This window comes from Erpetoichthys calabaricus, chromosome 18 (assembly GCF_900747795.2).
Source record: "Erpetoichthys calabaricus chromosome 18, fErpCal1.3, whole genome shotgun sequence".
In the NCBI taxonomy this organism is placed as follows: Eukaryota; Metazoa; Chordata; class Cladistia; order Polypteriformes; family Polypteridae; genus Erpetoichthys; species Erpetoichthys calabaricus.
Window position 1 is genome coordinate 6912643 of NC_041411.2, and position 16121 is coordinate 6928763.

A 16121-nucleotide genomic window follows, 5' to 3' on the forward strand; every position below is an offset into this window, starting at 1 on the left:
CGCAGAAACCCGCGAAGCAGTGAAAAATCCGCGTTATATATTTAGATATGCTTACATATAAAATCCGCGATAGAGTGAAGCCGCGAAAGTTGAAGCGCGATATAGCGAGGGATTACTGTATATGAGATTGAATTAAACCAATATAACGTCCTATTTGAACTGAATCCATCCATTCATCCGTCATCCAACCCGCTATATCCTAACTACAGGGTCACGGGGGGTCTGCTGGAGCCAATCCCAGCCAACACAGGGCGCAAGGCAGGAAACAAACCCTGGGCAGGGGGGCCAGCCCACCACAGTATTTGAACTGAATGATGAAGTTAAAACAAAGCATTATACAAAAAGGAAACTCGACATTTAGTCATTAATTAATTCATTTTCCCTAACACTTGAGCAAATGGAGGGGCTAAAGGGAAAGTAAATCAAGTATACCCATTTGAGAAGACTTATTAATAAGAATGTAACACAATACATATGCAGAATGAATACTTTCATTATATCACACAATGTACAGTTTATATTTTAATTTGTGGCTTAAAGTTCATCATAAATACACATGAAAATAATGAAACAAAACTTCACCACAGAATTAAGCAGAAAATAAAGACTAACTATACTATAACAAGCATAAAGCAGACATGAATTTACAATGTGGCAAAAAGAGAATTACAAAACATTTTCTGTGACTGCATTATATTTTGGGGGATAACGCTGTCTCCCACATGTGAGATTACCCAGAACTTTTACAGGACCAGCCTGTCTTCCCCACCACCCTGGATAACCAGTCCTATGGACGCTTGGTTTTGCTTCATGAAGCACTGCTTCTTGCACTCCATCAGCTGCTCTAAGTCACGCCACATTTTCACCTGTTTCATATTTGGACCATGACACTCTCGCACCTCTTTCTGCTTATCACGCAGTTTCTACAAAGACAAAAACAAAATCAGAGAAAGTAGCACGTGTTAATTTTATTTAATTAAGCAAGTAGCATGACAAAGCACTTGCAAGATGCTTATGAAAAAGAAAGCAGCCCATATACAATGGGTGATCAGAGGGATGAAGGATAAAACTGAAAGGGCTATTCTATGGTGCAGACTTTAGAAGTGGCCAAAGATGAGCTCTAAAATACGTCCAGTTACAATTTCTAGGATTTGTGGTTTATAGGGAATGTTTCTTATTTGGGAATCAAGTCAAAAAAATCAACTGTGGTCAAGGCTAGAAAACAATATTTACAGTTTAATTTTAGCCCATTCCACATGCACAAGTCCCAGCGTGCTTCACATAACACGAAGTCCAATGTGTCAAGGTGTCTTTAGAAGATGACACAATCTGGCCTACGGTATTGGCAAAAGAAGAAGACATTGCCATCGTGCAGGAAATCTCAATCTGAACAACTACACTGGTGGGATTCACTATGCCAATGATAGACACATTTGAGTGGCACAGAAATGTTTTGTGAATGTTATAAGAAGCGTGTTAAGTGTTCAAGTGGATTATTTTGAAAAATAAAACTGCTTTTGTTTTACTGGTGTTCTTCTTAATAGGTCAGACACAAACCTTTTTGATCAATCTTCTTAAATATCAACAATTAGGGTAAATCAAAAATGTTCAGGCAATTTGAAAATCCCTCAGTAACCGCAATGAATAGAAGCTGACACAATACAACTCTTCCATGATGGCTTATGGGTAGTACAAAGACACACAGTGCAGCGCACTGTTGTTAGCCTAGATGAAGCCAAGGTCGAATGAACATGGACTCTCCGCTGTGGGATTACACCATTTGTTGAACAAAGCGCTGTAGTGAGATTTCTTTGGGCAGAGAGAGTGAAACCTGCTGAAATTCACAGAACGATGTTGGCTTGTGCAGATCAGTAACCTGTTTGGGTAGCCATCTTGCACAAATGTTATGGTACCACAAGTCACCAGGCACTATGACATGTGCAGATCCATAGCTGATATGACAAATGTACATCAATAGCAGGCAACATAATTTGTTGGTCCTCTCTGAATAAGGCATTCACCATGTTGACGTGAGCTTGTCTGAGCGATACTGATGGTTGGCCCAGTTTGAGCTTCATCGGTTATGCTTATTCCACCTGATTTGAACCTTTCTACCCATCCATAATATTTTTACTTCCATACTAAGCCAACATCCTTCGGTGAATTTCAGCATATTTCACTCTCTCTGTCCAATGAAATAACACTGCAGCGCACTGTTCAATAAATGGTGCAATCCCACAGAGGAGCGTCCATGTTCATTTTACTTTGTCTTCAACTAGACTAGTGCTGCACTGTGTGTGTTCAGACTACTCACAAGCCATTGTGAATGTGTTGTATTGTCTCAGATTTTCTCCATTTGGTTACCATGTAATTTTCAAATTGTCTTTATCACTTTCTCATATATGAAGTATAGGGAAAGTATTGGAATTGTCCAAAAATTTGACTTCAAGATTTTAATGAATGTCGACGTTTTAGACCTCCACGAGTCCGAAAATACCATTTTTTGGAATCATGTTTGTGTGCCTGTCTGTGTGTGTGTGTGTGTGTGTGTGTGTGTGTGTGCGCGCGCGTGTGTGTGTGTATAAACATGATAACTTGAGTACACAACGAAATCTTGCATATAAGTATCAGGTACAGAACGTAGATTTGAGCTATTTCCACTAACCATTAAAAAGTGAATTTGAATGTGAATTTCCCCTTGGGATTAATAAAGTATGTATGTATGTATGTATGTATGTATGTATGTATGTATCTATCTATCTATCTATCTATCTATCTATCTATCTATCTATCTATCTATCTATCTATCCGGAAGTGGCACTTTACCTTTTATTCGTGCAGCTGCAGAGTCCGATTTATTCAAGGTTACTTTTATAATAATTGTTCAATATATTATTAACTTGATTTGATGTTGATGGTTCTTTAATGTACATAGTATAAAAATATAATCATTGTTTTGCTGTTTACTCCTCAAATATGCATTCCCATCTCCGAGGGGAGACCACTCCCGATTTTTTTTTGTTATTTACCCTTGTATAAATACATCTATTTTCTCTTTCAAGTGATTATTGCTTGAAATAATGCAATCTATAATTAACACACTGTATAACAAGAACTCTATAGTGATAACAAATACAATCATATACTGTACAATCATGACATTTCTAAAAAAAAAAAAAATACAAAACTACAAAGTTTCTGCATGTTTCTCGAAGCAGTTACACATTTCATCTAAGATAATAGCAAATGGTGTAAACAATTCAGAAAAGTCCACATTTGCATTTCCAGAAGTGGTTGAGGAAATATTTACACATGAAGCAACATGAGTATTTATGTTACACTTCAAAGCACAAAATAAAAGTGTCCTGTGTTGATAAGCGAGCCAAATATCAATAGGAAACTGGGAAATCCCTGCATTCACTGATCCTGGAATTGGTATGAAGATACTTTTAGCTCTGGCAGTACATTGGAATAACCACATAGAAGGCTGGACTCCTAGAGATCAAATTATCATCTGCTTACCTCATTCATCTTCTATGGCTGAGAAAAGGGTTGACATTTTTTGTAATTTATTACTACAGGCAGGTTGCCTTATATACATCTTACATTAACGGCTGGCATGCTTTGTCATGTCTAAATTACAGTTCCTTTTCCAAATGGTTTAGCGAGAATGCACCGTTATGTTCAGGCTCACGTCTTTCCAAGCAGATCATATTCTTCCCAAAGGGAAGCCGAGTGCAGAAAGGCTGGTGCTATCATTTTTCAGAGGATCAGTTACAGATATCAACAACAATTGAACTGCCCTTTTTGGCCATTCTAACCTTACATGAGATAACACAGCCTGTGCAATTTCATGATCCCATTATCCTGTACAAGTCGGATCTGGAAATGTTCACCTTACCTTTCCTAAATTCTCTTGCTCAAGAATATTCCTTGTGTATTGCTCCCTACAAGGAAAAGTAAGAGAGTCAATGTTATTTGCAAAATATTACCAGGAACATGTTACTACTATAAACTGTAAGCACATAATAGTTCTCTAGTAGGCTAAATCGACAGAGGAGACTGATAGATTACTACAGACTCCTAATCGTTTCATTTTACTAAGTGCAATCTTGACATAAACAAAATAACTTGCTCTTCATGATAAGACGGATGACCCAACACAATTGATCTACACATCAAAACTTTATTTACAACTGTTCAACACACAATGTAAGCGAGATTGCAAAGCCTACCTAATAGCTCTTCTTCTGTCCTGAGGTTCTGCCGACACGTAAAGTTTGGTTTCATCTGCAGCCCTCTGAATTTGCATTTCAGTGACCTTCCAGATAAAAGAACAGGAATGTAGCTATGTCAGGACACTGAATTCACCATACACTGGGAACACCTTTCCGTACAAAGGCTTGTTAATTTTTCATCTTTACTTACGGCTTTCATGCAATCGATGTAATGGTATCTGCTTTCCTCTTGAATATTTTCTTCTCTAAGAGCTCGCACCTCCTGTAAACATACAAAATAAAGTGTATTGGAATATAACTGATGAAAATGCAAAGTAATACAAATAATTCTTTATGTTTATTTCCCCTTTGGAAAATGTGTTCTCCAACCATTTCTTTAATGCAAAGTACTGTGCCCTAATGTTAAAATATAATTAATCAGGTTAATGAGAGTTGTTGGGAGTTTGAGAAATGTTTCGTTTTTAGTTGTACAAGAAAATGATTATTACAATACACTAGGTAGGTCGCTTGCTCTTCATGTATTTGAGGGAGACGTAACAAGTAGAAGTTATTAAGAAGCAGACTACCATGTTAAGTCAGTCTGAAACACAATGAACATTTCACTTCCACTGTTAAATTCAATGGGACTTAAAAGATAAAATCCCAAGATATTATATGTTGGCTTGGCTTGGCCTGTGGGTCAAGGGCAGGCTAACCTTTCCAAGAAAACAAGGAAAAAATGTGATGCTGGGAAGATGGCCTGTGCAGCTCTACAAATAATAGAGTCACATGGGCTGTAAACCCAGCGTTGGTAGAGGCTGAAACAAAGGTCACCACCCACCATCAAGCTTCCTACGCCCTCACAGAAAAACAAAGGAACAGGACTGAAGGGGCAGGAGGATTTCATCTGGGTATGTCAAATTGTCAGTGAAAAAAGTGTGGGAGATGTATGACCCCAAACCTTTCGAACTAAGAGTAACTTTATACTTTGGTTTCAAAAGAGATGGATATGGAAGACTGAATGCAGACAAATATCAGACTGAGTTACTCGGTAACTGAAATTCTGTTGCAGTTTTTGAACAGGTGCAAAGTCGGAATGGTAGGTTTGGTTTAAGTGATTGTTCATACTTTATGCAAAGCCTCAAAGACAAATTTGTCATGGCACTGTATGGGATTCTTGTATTGTATGAGCAAATCAGTTTAGCTATGTCTTCCTCATCAAAATAAGTTTTTGGTTTTGTTTTTATTGATACGAAGAGTCTTACTGGCTCTTTCATAAGGTGGATTATTCAGCCCTCACTACTGACTTCTATAAATGAGATATTTAACATGTGAAGACTACATTTGAGAAATGTACCCGTCTGTCCATCCATCTCTTTAGACATTTTTTGCAGGGCTAAACGAGACCAGAGCTGATCCTTGAAGCAACTCTAGCTGCAATATCAGTCCTTTACATGCAAATCCCATATATTAAGTGGAATTCCTGCTAGTAGCCAAACCAAGACCGTAGCACAATGAAGCCGCAATAATAATCGATACACCATTTTTGTCTTCCTCAGCATCACTATGGCAAAGGCCAAGTTTGGTATTTTTCAAGTTGAAGTTATTTCTTCACGAACGAATGTGTGACAGGCAGCACGACTGATGGCCTCACAAAGGATTGGTGCTCACAGATTTCTTGTTGCGGAGTGGGTGTGATCGAGATCAAGTGGGGGGGTCCTACCCTAGGGATCTGAAGCACACCAGAGCGAGCAAGAAGGATGATGAGTGGACAACCGACACCGAGGGGTCTGTCCAATGCCGCTCGAGGTAGCTAAGACGAGGGTTGAGTTGGTGAGGACCGTAGCTGCTGGAGTCTCTGCCGGCTAAGCAAGTAATGGGGGAGATGGGGAGACGAAGAGGGAGTTGTGCTGTGTTCATCTAAGAGTGGAAGGAACACTGACCAAATAACTGTGTTGTTGATTTTTATTCTCATTTTAAGTCTTGATTTCAAACTCACGGATTGTCACAGTTTAAAAGGATTATGTATTTATTTATTGGTGAAGAAGGGCACTTCACTATTTATTTGGACACATTGATTTGCGTTTGTTTGACTTTGTTTTAAATAAAAGCACTGTATCACTTTATACACCTACCCCTTGCATTGTGAGTGTCTTCATTTGCCCGGCTCATCCCTTGGTTATGTTATCAATGCTGGCAGGTTCTGGCCAAACCACACTGTCACAGGTATATATGAATTTGCCATGCAAAATGATGTTGTGAAGTTAAGTGCTTTCTATAAATTAAAAAATGTATATATATCTTGCTCTGGGGCTTTCTGTGGTGGGTTGGCACCCTGCCCGGGATTGGTACCTGCCTTGTGCCCTGTGTTGGCTGGGATTGGCTCCAGCAGACCCCCGTGACCCTGTGTTCGGATTCAGCGGGTTGGAAAATGGATGGATGGATGCTCTGGGGCTTTGCAACGGAGGGTATGGGGCTTCGAGGAAAAGCTTAAAAACTTCCCAAATATGTCCATTTATCAGGCAAGGACACCTGTCGAGTATTGATTGGTGCCTTCCATGTTTCTAAAGCATGTTTGTGACAACAAAAGAGATCTGGAAATAATCATTTTATCGCATATTCCTGATATAATTCTTCTCAAAGTAAGGATACACCTTCTGTTCGCTTGTGCAAATTGTCACTTAAATATCAAAACACCACTTGGCGTGAAAAAAGTTTACTGTGATTTGGTCTTTCAAGAGGAAACCGAACGGTTATTGCACAGGATGGCTAAGTTCTGAGCTTCCACACATGGCTAGTGTTCTTCTAAAATGGCTGAATCTCATAATATTGGTGGTTTTTTGCACAAAAAATGACAGGTCTATACTATTTTACAATTGTATGTAACTGTAAGACATGGCTCAATAATCGACAACTGTCTTGGCTTGAAAAATGGATGTATTTGGTAAGTTTTTACACTTTTCCTCCATGCCCCATAGACTGCAATGTAAAGCGCCAGTACAGGTATCTTGTTTTCAACGGACAGAAGGCAATTAAAGTTTGAACCCAATTTTGTGGGTCAAATGCATATACAGAATGTGGAGAAATAACTTCAACATGAAAAATGTGGTCTTTTATTAAATACACAATGATTTGTACACTGCTTTGCATAAAATATCACAAAGCTAAGTTATTATCAATATAAGGCCGTAAGGCATCATTCTTGTCCATATGTGACATATTTCTGTAATTTTACTAACAATGTGTGCCCCATGATTAAGAGTATTTGTCCACTTACAGAACTTTTCCACATTTGGGACCTCCATTTTCAGGGTGGAAAGAAATAGTGGCAGGAGGTCCAAGGTTTGGATCCTGAACTAGGCACTATGATGAATATGCCCCTTCTCGGTGTTCCTGCATGGGTTGCTATCAGGGTTCTCAGATTCTCCTTCCATATCCCAAAGATACATGCCCCTTAAATTAACTGGTAACTAGTCTGAGTGGGTGGGTGTGTGTGCGCGAGTGTGCAAACATTCGACTGGTGGCCGGTGTTGTGTCCAATACTTAAACACAGTACTGAGACAGAACGGCCTCCACACCCTGGAACTCAATTAAGGGTGTTTGATGATGGATGTACAGTCATTTTAAATGTTAAAAGAATGTTCCAAATACTTCAGTGTTACATCACAAAATAACTGATCTTATTGATTCCAAAATTTTCAAAGAGCTTTCTTTTTGAAGAGCTCAGATAAGGAAATACCCTTCTGTGTTTTGAAATTAAATGAAACAGCTTTTTGCTCTTTGATATGTCATTTCTAGAGTGTTTACAATTTCATTAATTAGCAAATGAAAGACACGGACATCTGCCGTGTCTTTATCTTACCTGCTCCAGCTTTGATCTGTTGCTCTCCAGGCCTGCTGCACAGCTATCATACTGGGCTTTTTTTTCTTCGTGCTCCTGAGTAAGTTCCTGGTGTGAAAAAGTGTTAAGATTTGTATGTGAAAACAAGGGAACCAGCAATGTGTGTCCTTGCCAGTCACAGAGGGAGACCTTGGCTGTTAGCAAACGCTTCAATCCAAAAGCTTGTGAAGACCAAGCACCAGGCTTAACACTGTTACACGTGGGGTGAAACGTTAGTGTGCCACACAGCTGAGGACTCCCTGCTGATTCCTGTCAGTACACATATTTGTTGAATTCTACGAGGAAAATAAGACATAAAGCAAGCTTACAGATAACCATGTGGTTTAGTCCTGCTAGACTTTTCATTTGTTCACAGATCAGCAATATGGACTTACAGTACATAACTACCCCTTAAAAATCTAAGAAAGCTAACAATTATGATTAGTAAGTGCTTTGCATGTACTACCTCCCAGTATCAAAATGCACTAATATTCTTATCATATACATGAAATGTATACTCATGGCATTTTATCCAAAGTGATTAACAAGTCATGATGTTGAAACTTTATTCATTTTAACTGTGTTTATTAAAGTATGTTTTAACAGTTCTGTCTCCACCACTAGTCTCCCTGTACTCCAAATGATTTCAGACTGAGTCCAAAGGAAGAAGGGAAGCGCTGGATCACACCATGTTCTTTTCAGTCCGACATCACCAATGACAATGCACTACATCACTTCAATCTTTTTTATTTTTACTGTGTAAGAATTGGAGGGATTTGGGTGTTTGGGCCATTTGGGTCCTTGGCAGAGCTTTCATTTTGTCTAAATGTACACTCCATGCCCTTTAGCACACTCCTTAATTATATATGCATTAATGTGCTTATTTGTATCTGAACAAAAGGACAAACAGTGCTATAGGCTATGCTTGTTTTAAATGTGCTGTATATAAAAAAATCATTCAACTTACACATACAGTTTAACATGTAACACAACTTAATTAGAAACACTTAGCTCCCCATTAAAATTTCATTAGTTCAGTGTAAACATTACGGAGATTTTTATTCAATAAAAAGAGACATCAAAACTGGAAAGTCAGCTACTTTTCAAAAAATCCTTTCATATCTTTCCCATAGAAATAAATTAGAAACTAAAACCAACAAAGTATCAGAGCTAACCAGCGAAATTACTAGAATAGATCAAGAACATGCCAGGTGTCCAAGTGAGGCTCTTCATAGGAAAAGGCAGGCTCTGCATTCAGAGCTCAGCCTCCTAACAACCAAAGAAACTGAACAACTCATTTTTAAATCAACACATCATTACTATGAACACGGAGAGAAAGCTAATAAGCTCTAAGCTCAACAAATCCACAAGCAAGAAGTTCTCAATGCAATCCCAGCAATCACCAACATGAACGGAGATAAAATCATTAACCATAAAAATATAATGCACACATTTAGAGATTACTATACAGTAATCCCTCCTGCATCGCGGGGGTTGCGTTCCAGAGCCACCCGCGAAATAAGAAAATCCGCGAAGTAGAAACCATATGTTTATATGGTTATTTTTATATTGTCATGCTTGGGTCACAGATTTGCGCAGAAACACAGGAGGTTGTAGAGAGACAGGAACGTTATTCAAACACTGCAAACAAACATTTGTCTCTTTTTCAAAAGTTTAAACTGTGCTCCATGACAAGACAGAGATGACAGTTCCGTCTCACAATTAAAAGAATGCAAACATATCTTCCTCTTCAAAGGAGTCAGGAGCAGAGACTGTCATAAAGGCAGAGAAAAATCAATACGGCTGTTTGGCTTTTAAGTATGCGAAGCACCGCCGCACAAAGCTGTTGAAGGCGGCAGCTCACACCCCCTCCGTCAAGAGCATAGAAAGAGAGAGAGAGACAGAGAAAAACAAGCAAGCAAAAATCAATACGTGCCCTTCGAGCTTTTAAGTATGCGAAGCACCGTGCAGCATGTCGTTTCAGGAAGCAGCTGCACAAAAGATAGCAACGTGAAGATAATCTTTCAGCATTTTTAGACTAGCGTCCGTACCATCTAGGTGTGCGAACAGCCCCCCTGCTCAATCCCCCTACGTCAGGATCAGAGAAAGTCAGCGCAAGAGAAAGAGAAATGTAAGCTGGGTAGCTTCTCAGCCATCTGCCAATAGCGTCCCTTGTATGAAATCAACTGGGCAAACCAACTGAGGAAGCATGTACCAGAAATTAAAAGACCCATTGTCCGCAGAAACCCGCGAAGCAGCGAAAAATCCGCGATATATATTTAAATATGCTTACATATAAAATCCGTGATGGAGTGAAGCCGCGAAAGGCGAAGCGCGATATAGCGAGGGATTACTGTAAATCCTTATATTATTCTGAATTTAAAGAACACAACGCACAATCTAATGCATTTCTGGATGCATTACAGATGTCACAAATAGATACTCTTAGTGCAGAGGAATTGGAGAAACCTCTGGCGCTATCAGAATTGTTATAAAGTCACTTCAGAGCGGGAAAGCAGCAGGCTCTGATGGCTACCCTGTAGAATTTTATAAGAAATTCTCCAGTCAGCTAGCTCCCCTCTTATTAGCAACATTTACAGAAGCTAGAGACAATCAAATTCTACCTCAAACTTTTCGCCAAGCATTAATCACCGTCTTTCCTAAACAAAATAAGGACTTGTTACAATGTGCATCATACAGACCAATTTCACTCCTGAATAATGATGTTAAGATACTCTCCAAAGTCCTAGCTAGAAGGATGGAGAAAGAGCTGCCTTCGGTAATATCACAAGATCAAACTGGATTTATGAAAGGCCGACACTTAGCCTCCAATCTTCGACGCCTGTTTAATGTAATATATTCACCTGCAAAGTCAAACACCCCAGAGATATTATTATCGTTGGAAGCAGAAAAAGCATTTGATATGATTGAATGGAACTACCTTTTCACTACATTAGAGAAATTTGGGTTTGGCCCGAACATTTGTGCATGGATCAAACTACTGTATACCAATCCAGGAGCTTCAGTTTGTATTAACAACATTTGTTCAGACTACTTTAAACTAGGACGTGGTACCAGACAAGGGTGCCCCTTGTCACCACAGCTATTTGCAATCGCCATTGAACCACTGGCAGATCACTGTCGAAATGCTTATCAGATAAAGGGGATTATCAGAGAAGGGACTTGAACAGAAACTTTCTCTATATGCAGATGATATGGTACTGTATATATCAGACCCACAAAATTCTGTGCCTGCAGTTTTAACAGCACTTACAGAATTTGAAAAGATCTCTGGTCTGTTAATAAAAGTGTGCTCTTTCCAGTGAATTCTCACGCATACGATATTAGATTGGACACCTTCCCTTTTATTATTTCAGATCAGTTTAAATACCTAGGGGTAAATATCACAAGTAAACATAAAGCTCTTTATCAACAAAATTTCACCGTCTGTATGGAAAAAATTAAGCAAGACGTGCACAGATGGTCAACCCTTCATCTCACTCTAGCTGGAAGAATTAACGTTGTTAAGATGAATATCCTTCCTAAGCGTCTCTTTTTATTTCCAAACATTCCAATATATATCAATAAATCATTCTTTAAGCAATTAGATTCAATCATAACCATAATACATCCACGTTTCCAAAGAGCGACCCTACAAAGACCTAAGGCAGAAGGTGGCATGGCTCTACCTAAGTTTCAGTTTAATTACTGGGCAGCAAACATACAAGCTATAAAAACCTGGACACAAATAGATGAACATACACAGGCTTGGTCCGTAATAGAAATAAAATCCTGCAGTACTTCTTTATACTCCCTGCTTTGTGCCCCAATAAATGCAAGTTATCGCCAATATACTAATAACTCAATTGTGCTTCACTCACTCAGAATATGGAACCAATGTAGAAATCATTTTAAGACGGAGAATCTTTTATCTGTGGCACCTCTGCATGAGAACCACCTTTTTCAACCCTCGCAAACATATGCAGTTTTTAATATCTGGAAAACATTTGGGATTAAATTGCTTAGAGATCTTTAAATAGACAACATCTTTGCTTCCTATGAACAATTACATTCTAAATTTAACTTTCCAGCAACACATTTCTTTCTCTATCTTCAAATTAGAAACTTTGTTAAACAGAACCTGCCCGATTTTCCTCATCTCGCACCCTCCTCTATGCTGGAAAAATATTGCTCAGTTTTGAGGACTCAGACAGCATTTCTGCAATATATAAAATCATTTTACAGTCCCTCCCTTTCAAATATCCAAGAGGACAATAGGAAAAGGATCTCTCACTCAACATATCAGAAAAGGAGTGGAAGGTAGCAATGCAGAGAATTCACTCAAGCTCCATATGTGCAAAGCATACAATTATTCAACTCAAAATCGTATATCAAGCACATCTGTCTCGCTTAAAACTGTCCAAAATGTTTACAGGGCAAGATCCAACCTGCGAACACTGCAGTCAAGTTCCAGCCTCACTGGGTCACATGTTTTGGGCCTGCACCAAATTAACATCATTCTGGACCAAAATGTTTAACTGCCTTTCAGACAGCTTTGGTGTCACAATCCCTCCTAATCCATTAACAGCTGTGTTCGGTGTTCTTCCAGATGGGCTTAAAGTGGAGAAGGACAAACAAACTGTGATTGCCTTCACTACACTATTGGCACGCAGACTTATTTTCCTGAACTGGAAGAATCCTAACTCTCCTCTTTTAAGTCAGTGGGTAACTGATGTTTAATATTATTTGAAATTTGAAAAAATCATATTCTCACTTGGAGGATCTGTGCAGAACTTTTTCAAAACCTGGCAGGATCTAATCAATAATATTTTAGAATAAGCTCTTAAAGCACTGAGGAAGCAGATTCTCTTCCCATTTCTTTTTCTTCTCCATTTATCTTTATTCGCCTATTAAACTCATCAATTTATTTATTTTTACTAGCTTTATGTTTTACTCCGTTGGCCATGCTCTCTTTCTCAGGGGTGGGGGTTGATTTGCTTTCAATCCTATTTTTTGTAAAAATTGGATCTATTTGTATGGAATGATGACAATAAAATCAATAAATTTAAAAAAAAAAAGTGTTTCATAAATAATATGCTTATATTCTTTCAGCCACACGCCCGTGCCTTTCTTTTTCGTTGCCTTCTAGGAAGTGTTCTCCTCCTGTTTCAGTTTATATTGCAATGTAAGTTGTTGGGCACATGTTTTTGTACTTAATATTTGTATAATTACTATCACAGTACAAAAAAACAGATTTGATATTTCACATTACTGCTTAAGCCCATGTGTGCATGATCCACGATTCATAAAGGTTGTATGTTTACAAAAGGCATTACTGCTTTACTTATGCTTGACAGTGTGTTAGTCCAATCTCCCTGAATTTAAGCACTGGAAGCGCTACCCACTTTTTTAATTTGAATTTCACCAAAGAATTATGAGCATTGGATAATAAAACATCAAATACTTTGTGATCCTCACTGAGGTACTGCATCAACAACAACAGTGGACAGCTTTTCTGTTTTCTTCATAATGATGAGTGGACAGAGTTAATGCAACTACACCTTAAATATTCAAGCCAGGAATGTGAAGAAAAATTCCAGTATAAACAATAAATAAAAATAAAAAGGGGATAGCAAATAAATATTGTTTTAAAGTATAGGTTTATATGCTCTAAGATTATTTAGCAACCAAATATACTTCATTAAAAAGCATTGGCCTTTTATGCAGTATGTATAAGACAATACCTGTTGGAGTTATAATGGGCACGGAAAAATGCCACATTTTGTCTAAAATTCCAGAAGCCACAGAGAGATTGGCAGAAAAACTATAACAAAATGACCTTCTTGGATCTTTGTGAAATAATCTGCTGCTGCCACCTCAAGTACTTCAACATCTTCAATAAACCCTAAAGCCTTTTGATTCCAGGTGACCCCACCCCGTTATAGCACAACGCTTACTTCATGGTAAAACTCACCTGGCACCTCTGTCTCAAAGGTCTTAGCTCCTTGATAAGTGGAGCCAGTGCAGACTTCCTTTCTGAAATTAGGGTGTTTAGCTTCTTTACCTGAAAGAAATACAGTTTTATAAGTTTAACAAAAGTGTGCAATGTGTATCCAAATGCACTAACAGTAAGGGGTTATACATGATGAGCACAAACAGCACCGTTTGAGTAAAATATCACAGTAACACACAGCCTTCCATGTTTAAGTATGCAGAGTACAAACAACAGCAATGCTTACATTTGAGAAATTATATGATGCATACAATTTATTTTTGTGTAGTCTACCACATGAGGGAGGAAAGGATGGATGGATGGACAGATAGATGGACAGACAGACGTAAAAGGCACACTATAATAAAGATAGATAACACTCTCCTAAATGAATGAATCCATAATATTATATAATGCCTTTCACATCTATCTGCCATATTGTTCCTTTCATAAACAGATAAATATGAAAGGCATATAAAACATAACTAATTCATTCACTTAAACACACAGTGGCAGCAGATGCTTCAAAGGCACTAACTAAAATATATAGACAGATAGAAGACAGACAGGTAGGTAGACTGACAGATCTTTATTAGTCCCTGGAAGCTCAATAAATAAATAAATAGTAAATGTGTATCAGATGTTAGTCTGTATTTAATGTACATTGGACTCCATAGGGCGGCACGGTGGCGCAGTGGGTAGCGCTGATGCCTCGCAGTTTGGAGACCCGGGTTCACTTCCCAGGTCCTCCCTGTGTGGAGTTTGCATGTTCTCCCGGTGTCTGCATGGGTTTCCTCCCTCAGGCCAAAGACATGCAGGGTAGGTGCATTGGCGATTCTAAATTGTCCCTAGAGCGTGCTTGGTGTGTGTGTGTGTGTGTGCACGCCCTGCGGTGGGCTGGCGCCCTGCCCGGGGTTTGTTTCCTGCCTTGTGCCCTGTGTTGGCTGGGATTGGCTCCAGCAGACCCTGTGACCCTGTAGTTAGGATATAGCGGATTGAATAATGGATGGATGGTCTCCATAGCTGAAATTTACCAGTATATTTTTAGACATGCAAATGACAAAGTCCAAACCTTTGCCCCAGTCTTACCACTTGCACCCTTCTTCTTTTTAAATAACTATTAGATCAGAAACCAGCGACCATATCTATTCACATTGATCACCTGCTCCAAAATGTAAGTCTGAAAAAAGAGTACTTTTGCCCTAAACTCCTAATCTCTTACACCTCTGAACTGTTCTTCTAATTCTAACGCCTCCAAGATTTCCAGACAACCATTCATATTCATGTTGAAAAAAGATTGTGTCTAAAATGGCAAGAGGGTGCATTGGGTATGTTGTGTTGCTGTTTGTTTTGTGAACTGAAACAATTTACATTGAAATTTGAGTGTAATTGGCAATTATTATTTATTGCAGTTTTAAGAAATAGTACAGAACATGTAGAACATTTTTGATTTTTAAAACTTAAATAGTCACATAACCAGCTAACATTTTGCAGCTATTTGTTTTTAAACAGTATTTGCAACATCCTTTTCTTTTGCTAAAACTAACATCATTCAACAATTCAACTTTCATTTGGCAAACAGTAAAATCAATATAGGAGTGTCATTTCAAAAATCCTTTTTCATCTCAGAACAAACTTGCCAACTCTAGCTTTCCCAAGCAGACGTCTGTCTGTTTCCTCCAGTGCTTATCATTTCATTTCAAGGCCCGTCTTTCATTTAACTGTCATTTCACAATACAACAGAAGGCTGCACAGGACATTTGTACTCGTCAACAAACAGAAAATTAAGAGCCACGGGGTAACCCATTAAAATGCCTCAAGTGGACTTAGAACATATGCAAGCTGTAGCTTACATTAACACTGGACTGTGGACCATCCCAAGCACTTCAGTTTCTTTATGTGCATTTTGAAAAGACTGATCAAGGCACTTCTTTAGAAAACTGAACACAAAATTTTAAAAACATGGAGAAAAATAAATTGTCAATGGTTACCTTTGGCTGCTATTTATTTAAATATAATCTCACAAATAACA

The 16121-nt window shown here is 38.5% G+C and overlaps 1 protein-coding gene across 1 annotated transcript in view; it reads right to left on the reverse strand.

Annotated features, from left to right (window-relative positions):
- Nucleotides 1-356: 356 nt before the first annotated feature.
- ift81 (intraflagellar transport 81 homolog) overlaps nt 357-16121 on the reverse strand; it is an 83052-nt gene continuing 67287 nt past the window's right edge. The window contains exons 14-19 of the mRNA XM_028824224.2: nt 14072-14161; nt 8080-8166; nt 4429-4500; nt 4236-4321; nt 3902-3947; nt 357-923 (exon numbers count right to left, since the gene is read on the reverse strand). Coding sequence (XP_028680057.1) covers nt 744-923; nt 3902-3947; nt 4236-4321; nt 4429-4500; nt 8080-8166; nt 14072-14161 — 561 coding nt within the window. The 3' untranslated portion in view covers nt 357-743. The remainder of the gene's footprint in view (nt 924-3901; nt 3948-4235; nt 4322-4428; nt 4501-8079; nt 8167-14071; nt 14162-16121) is intronic.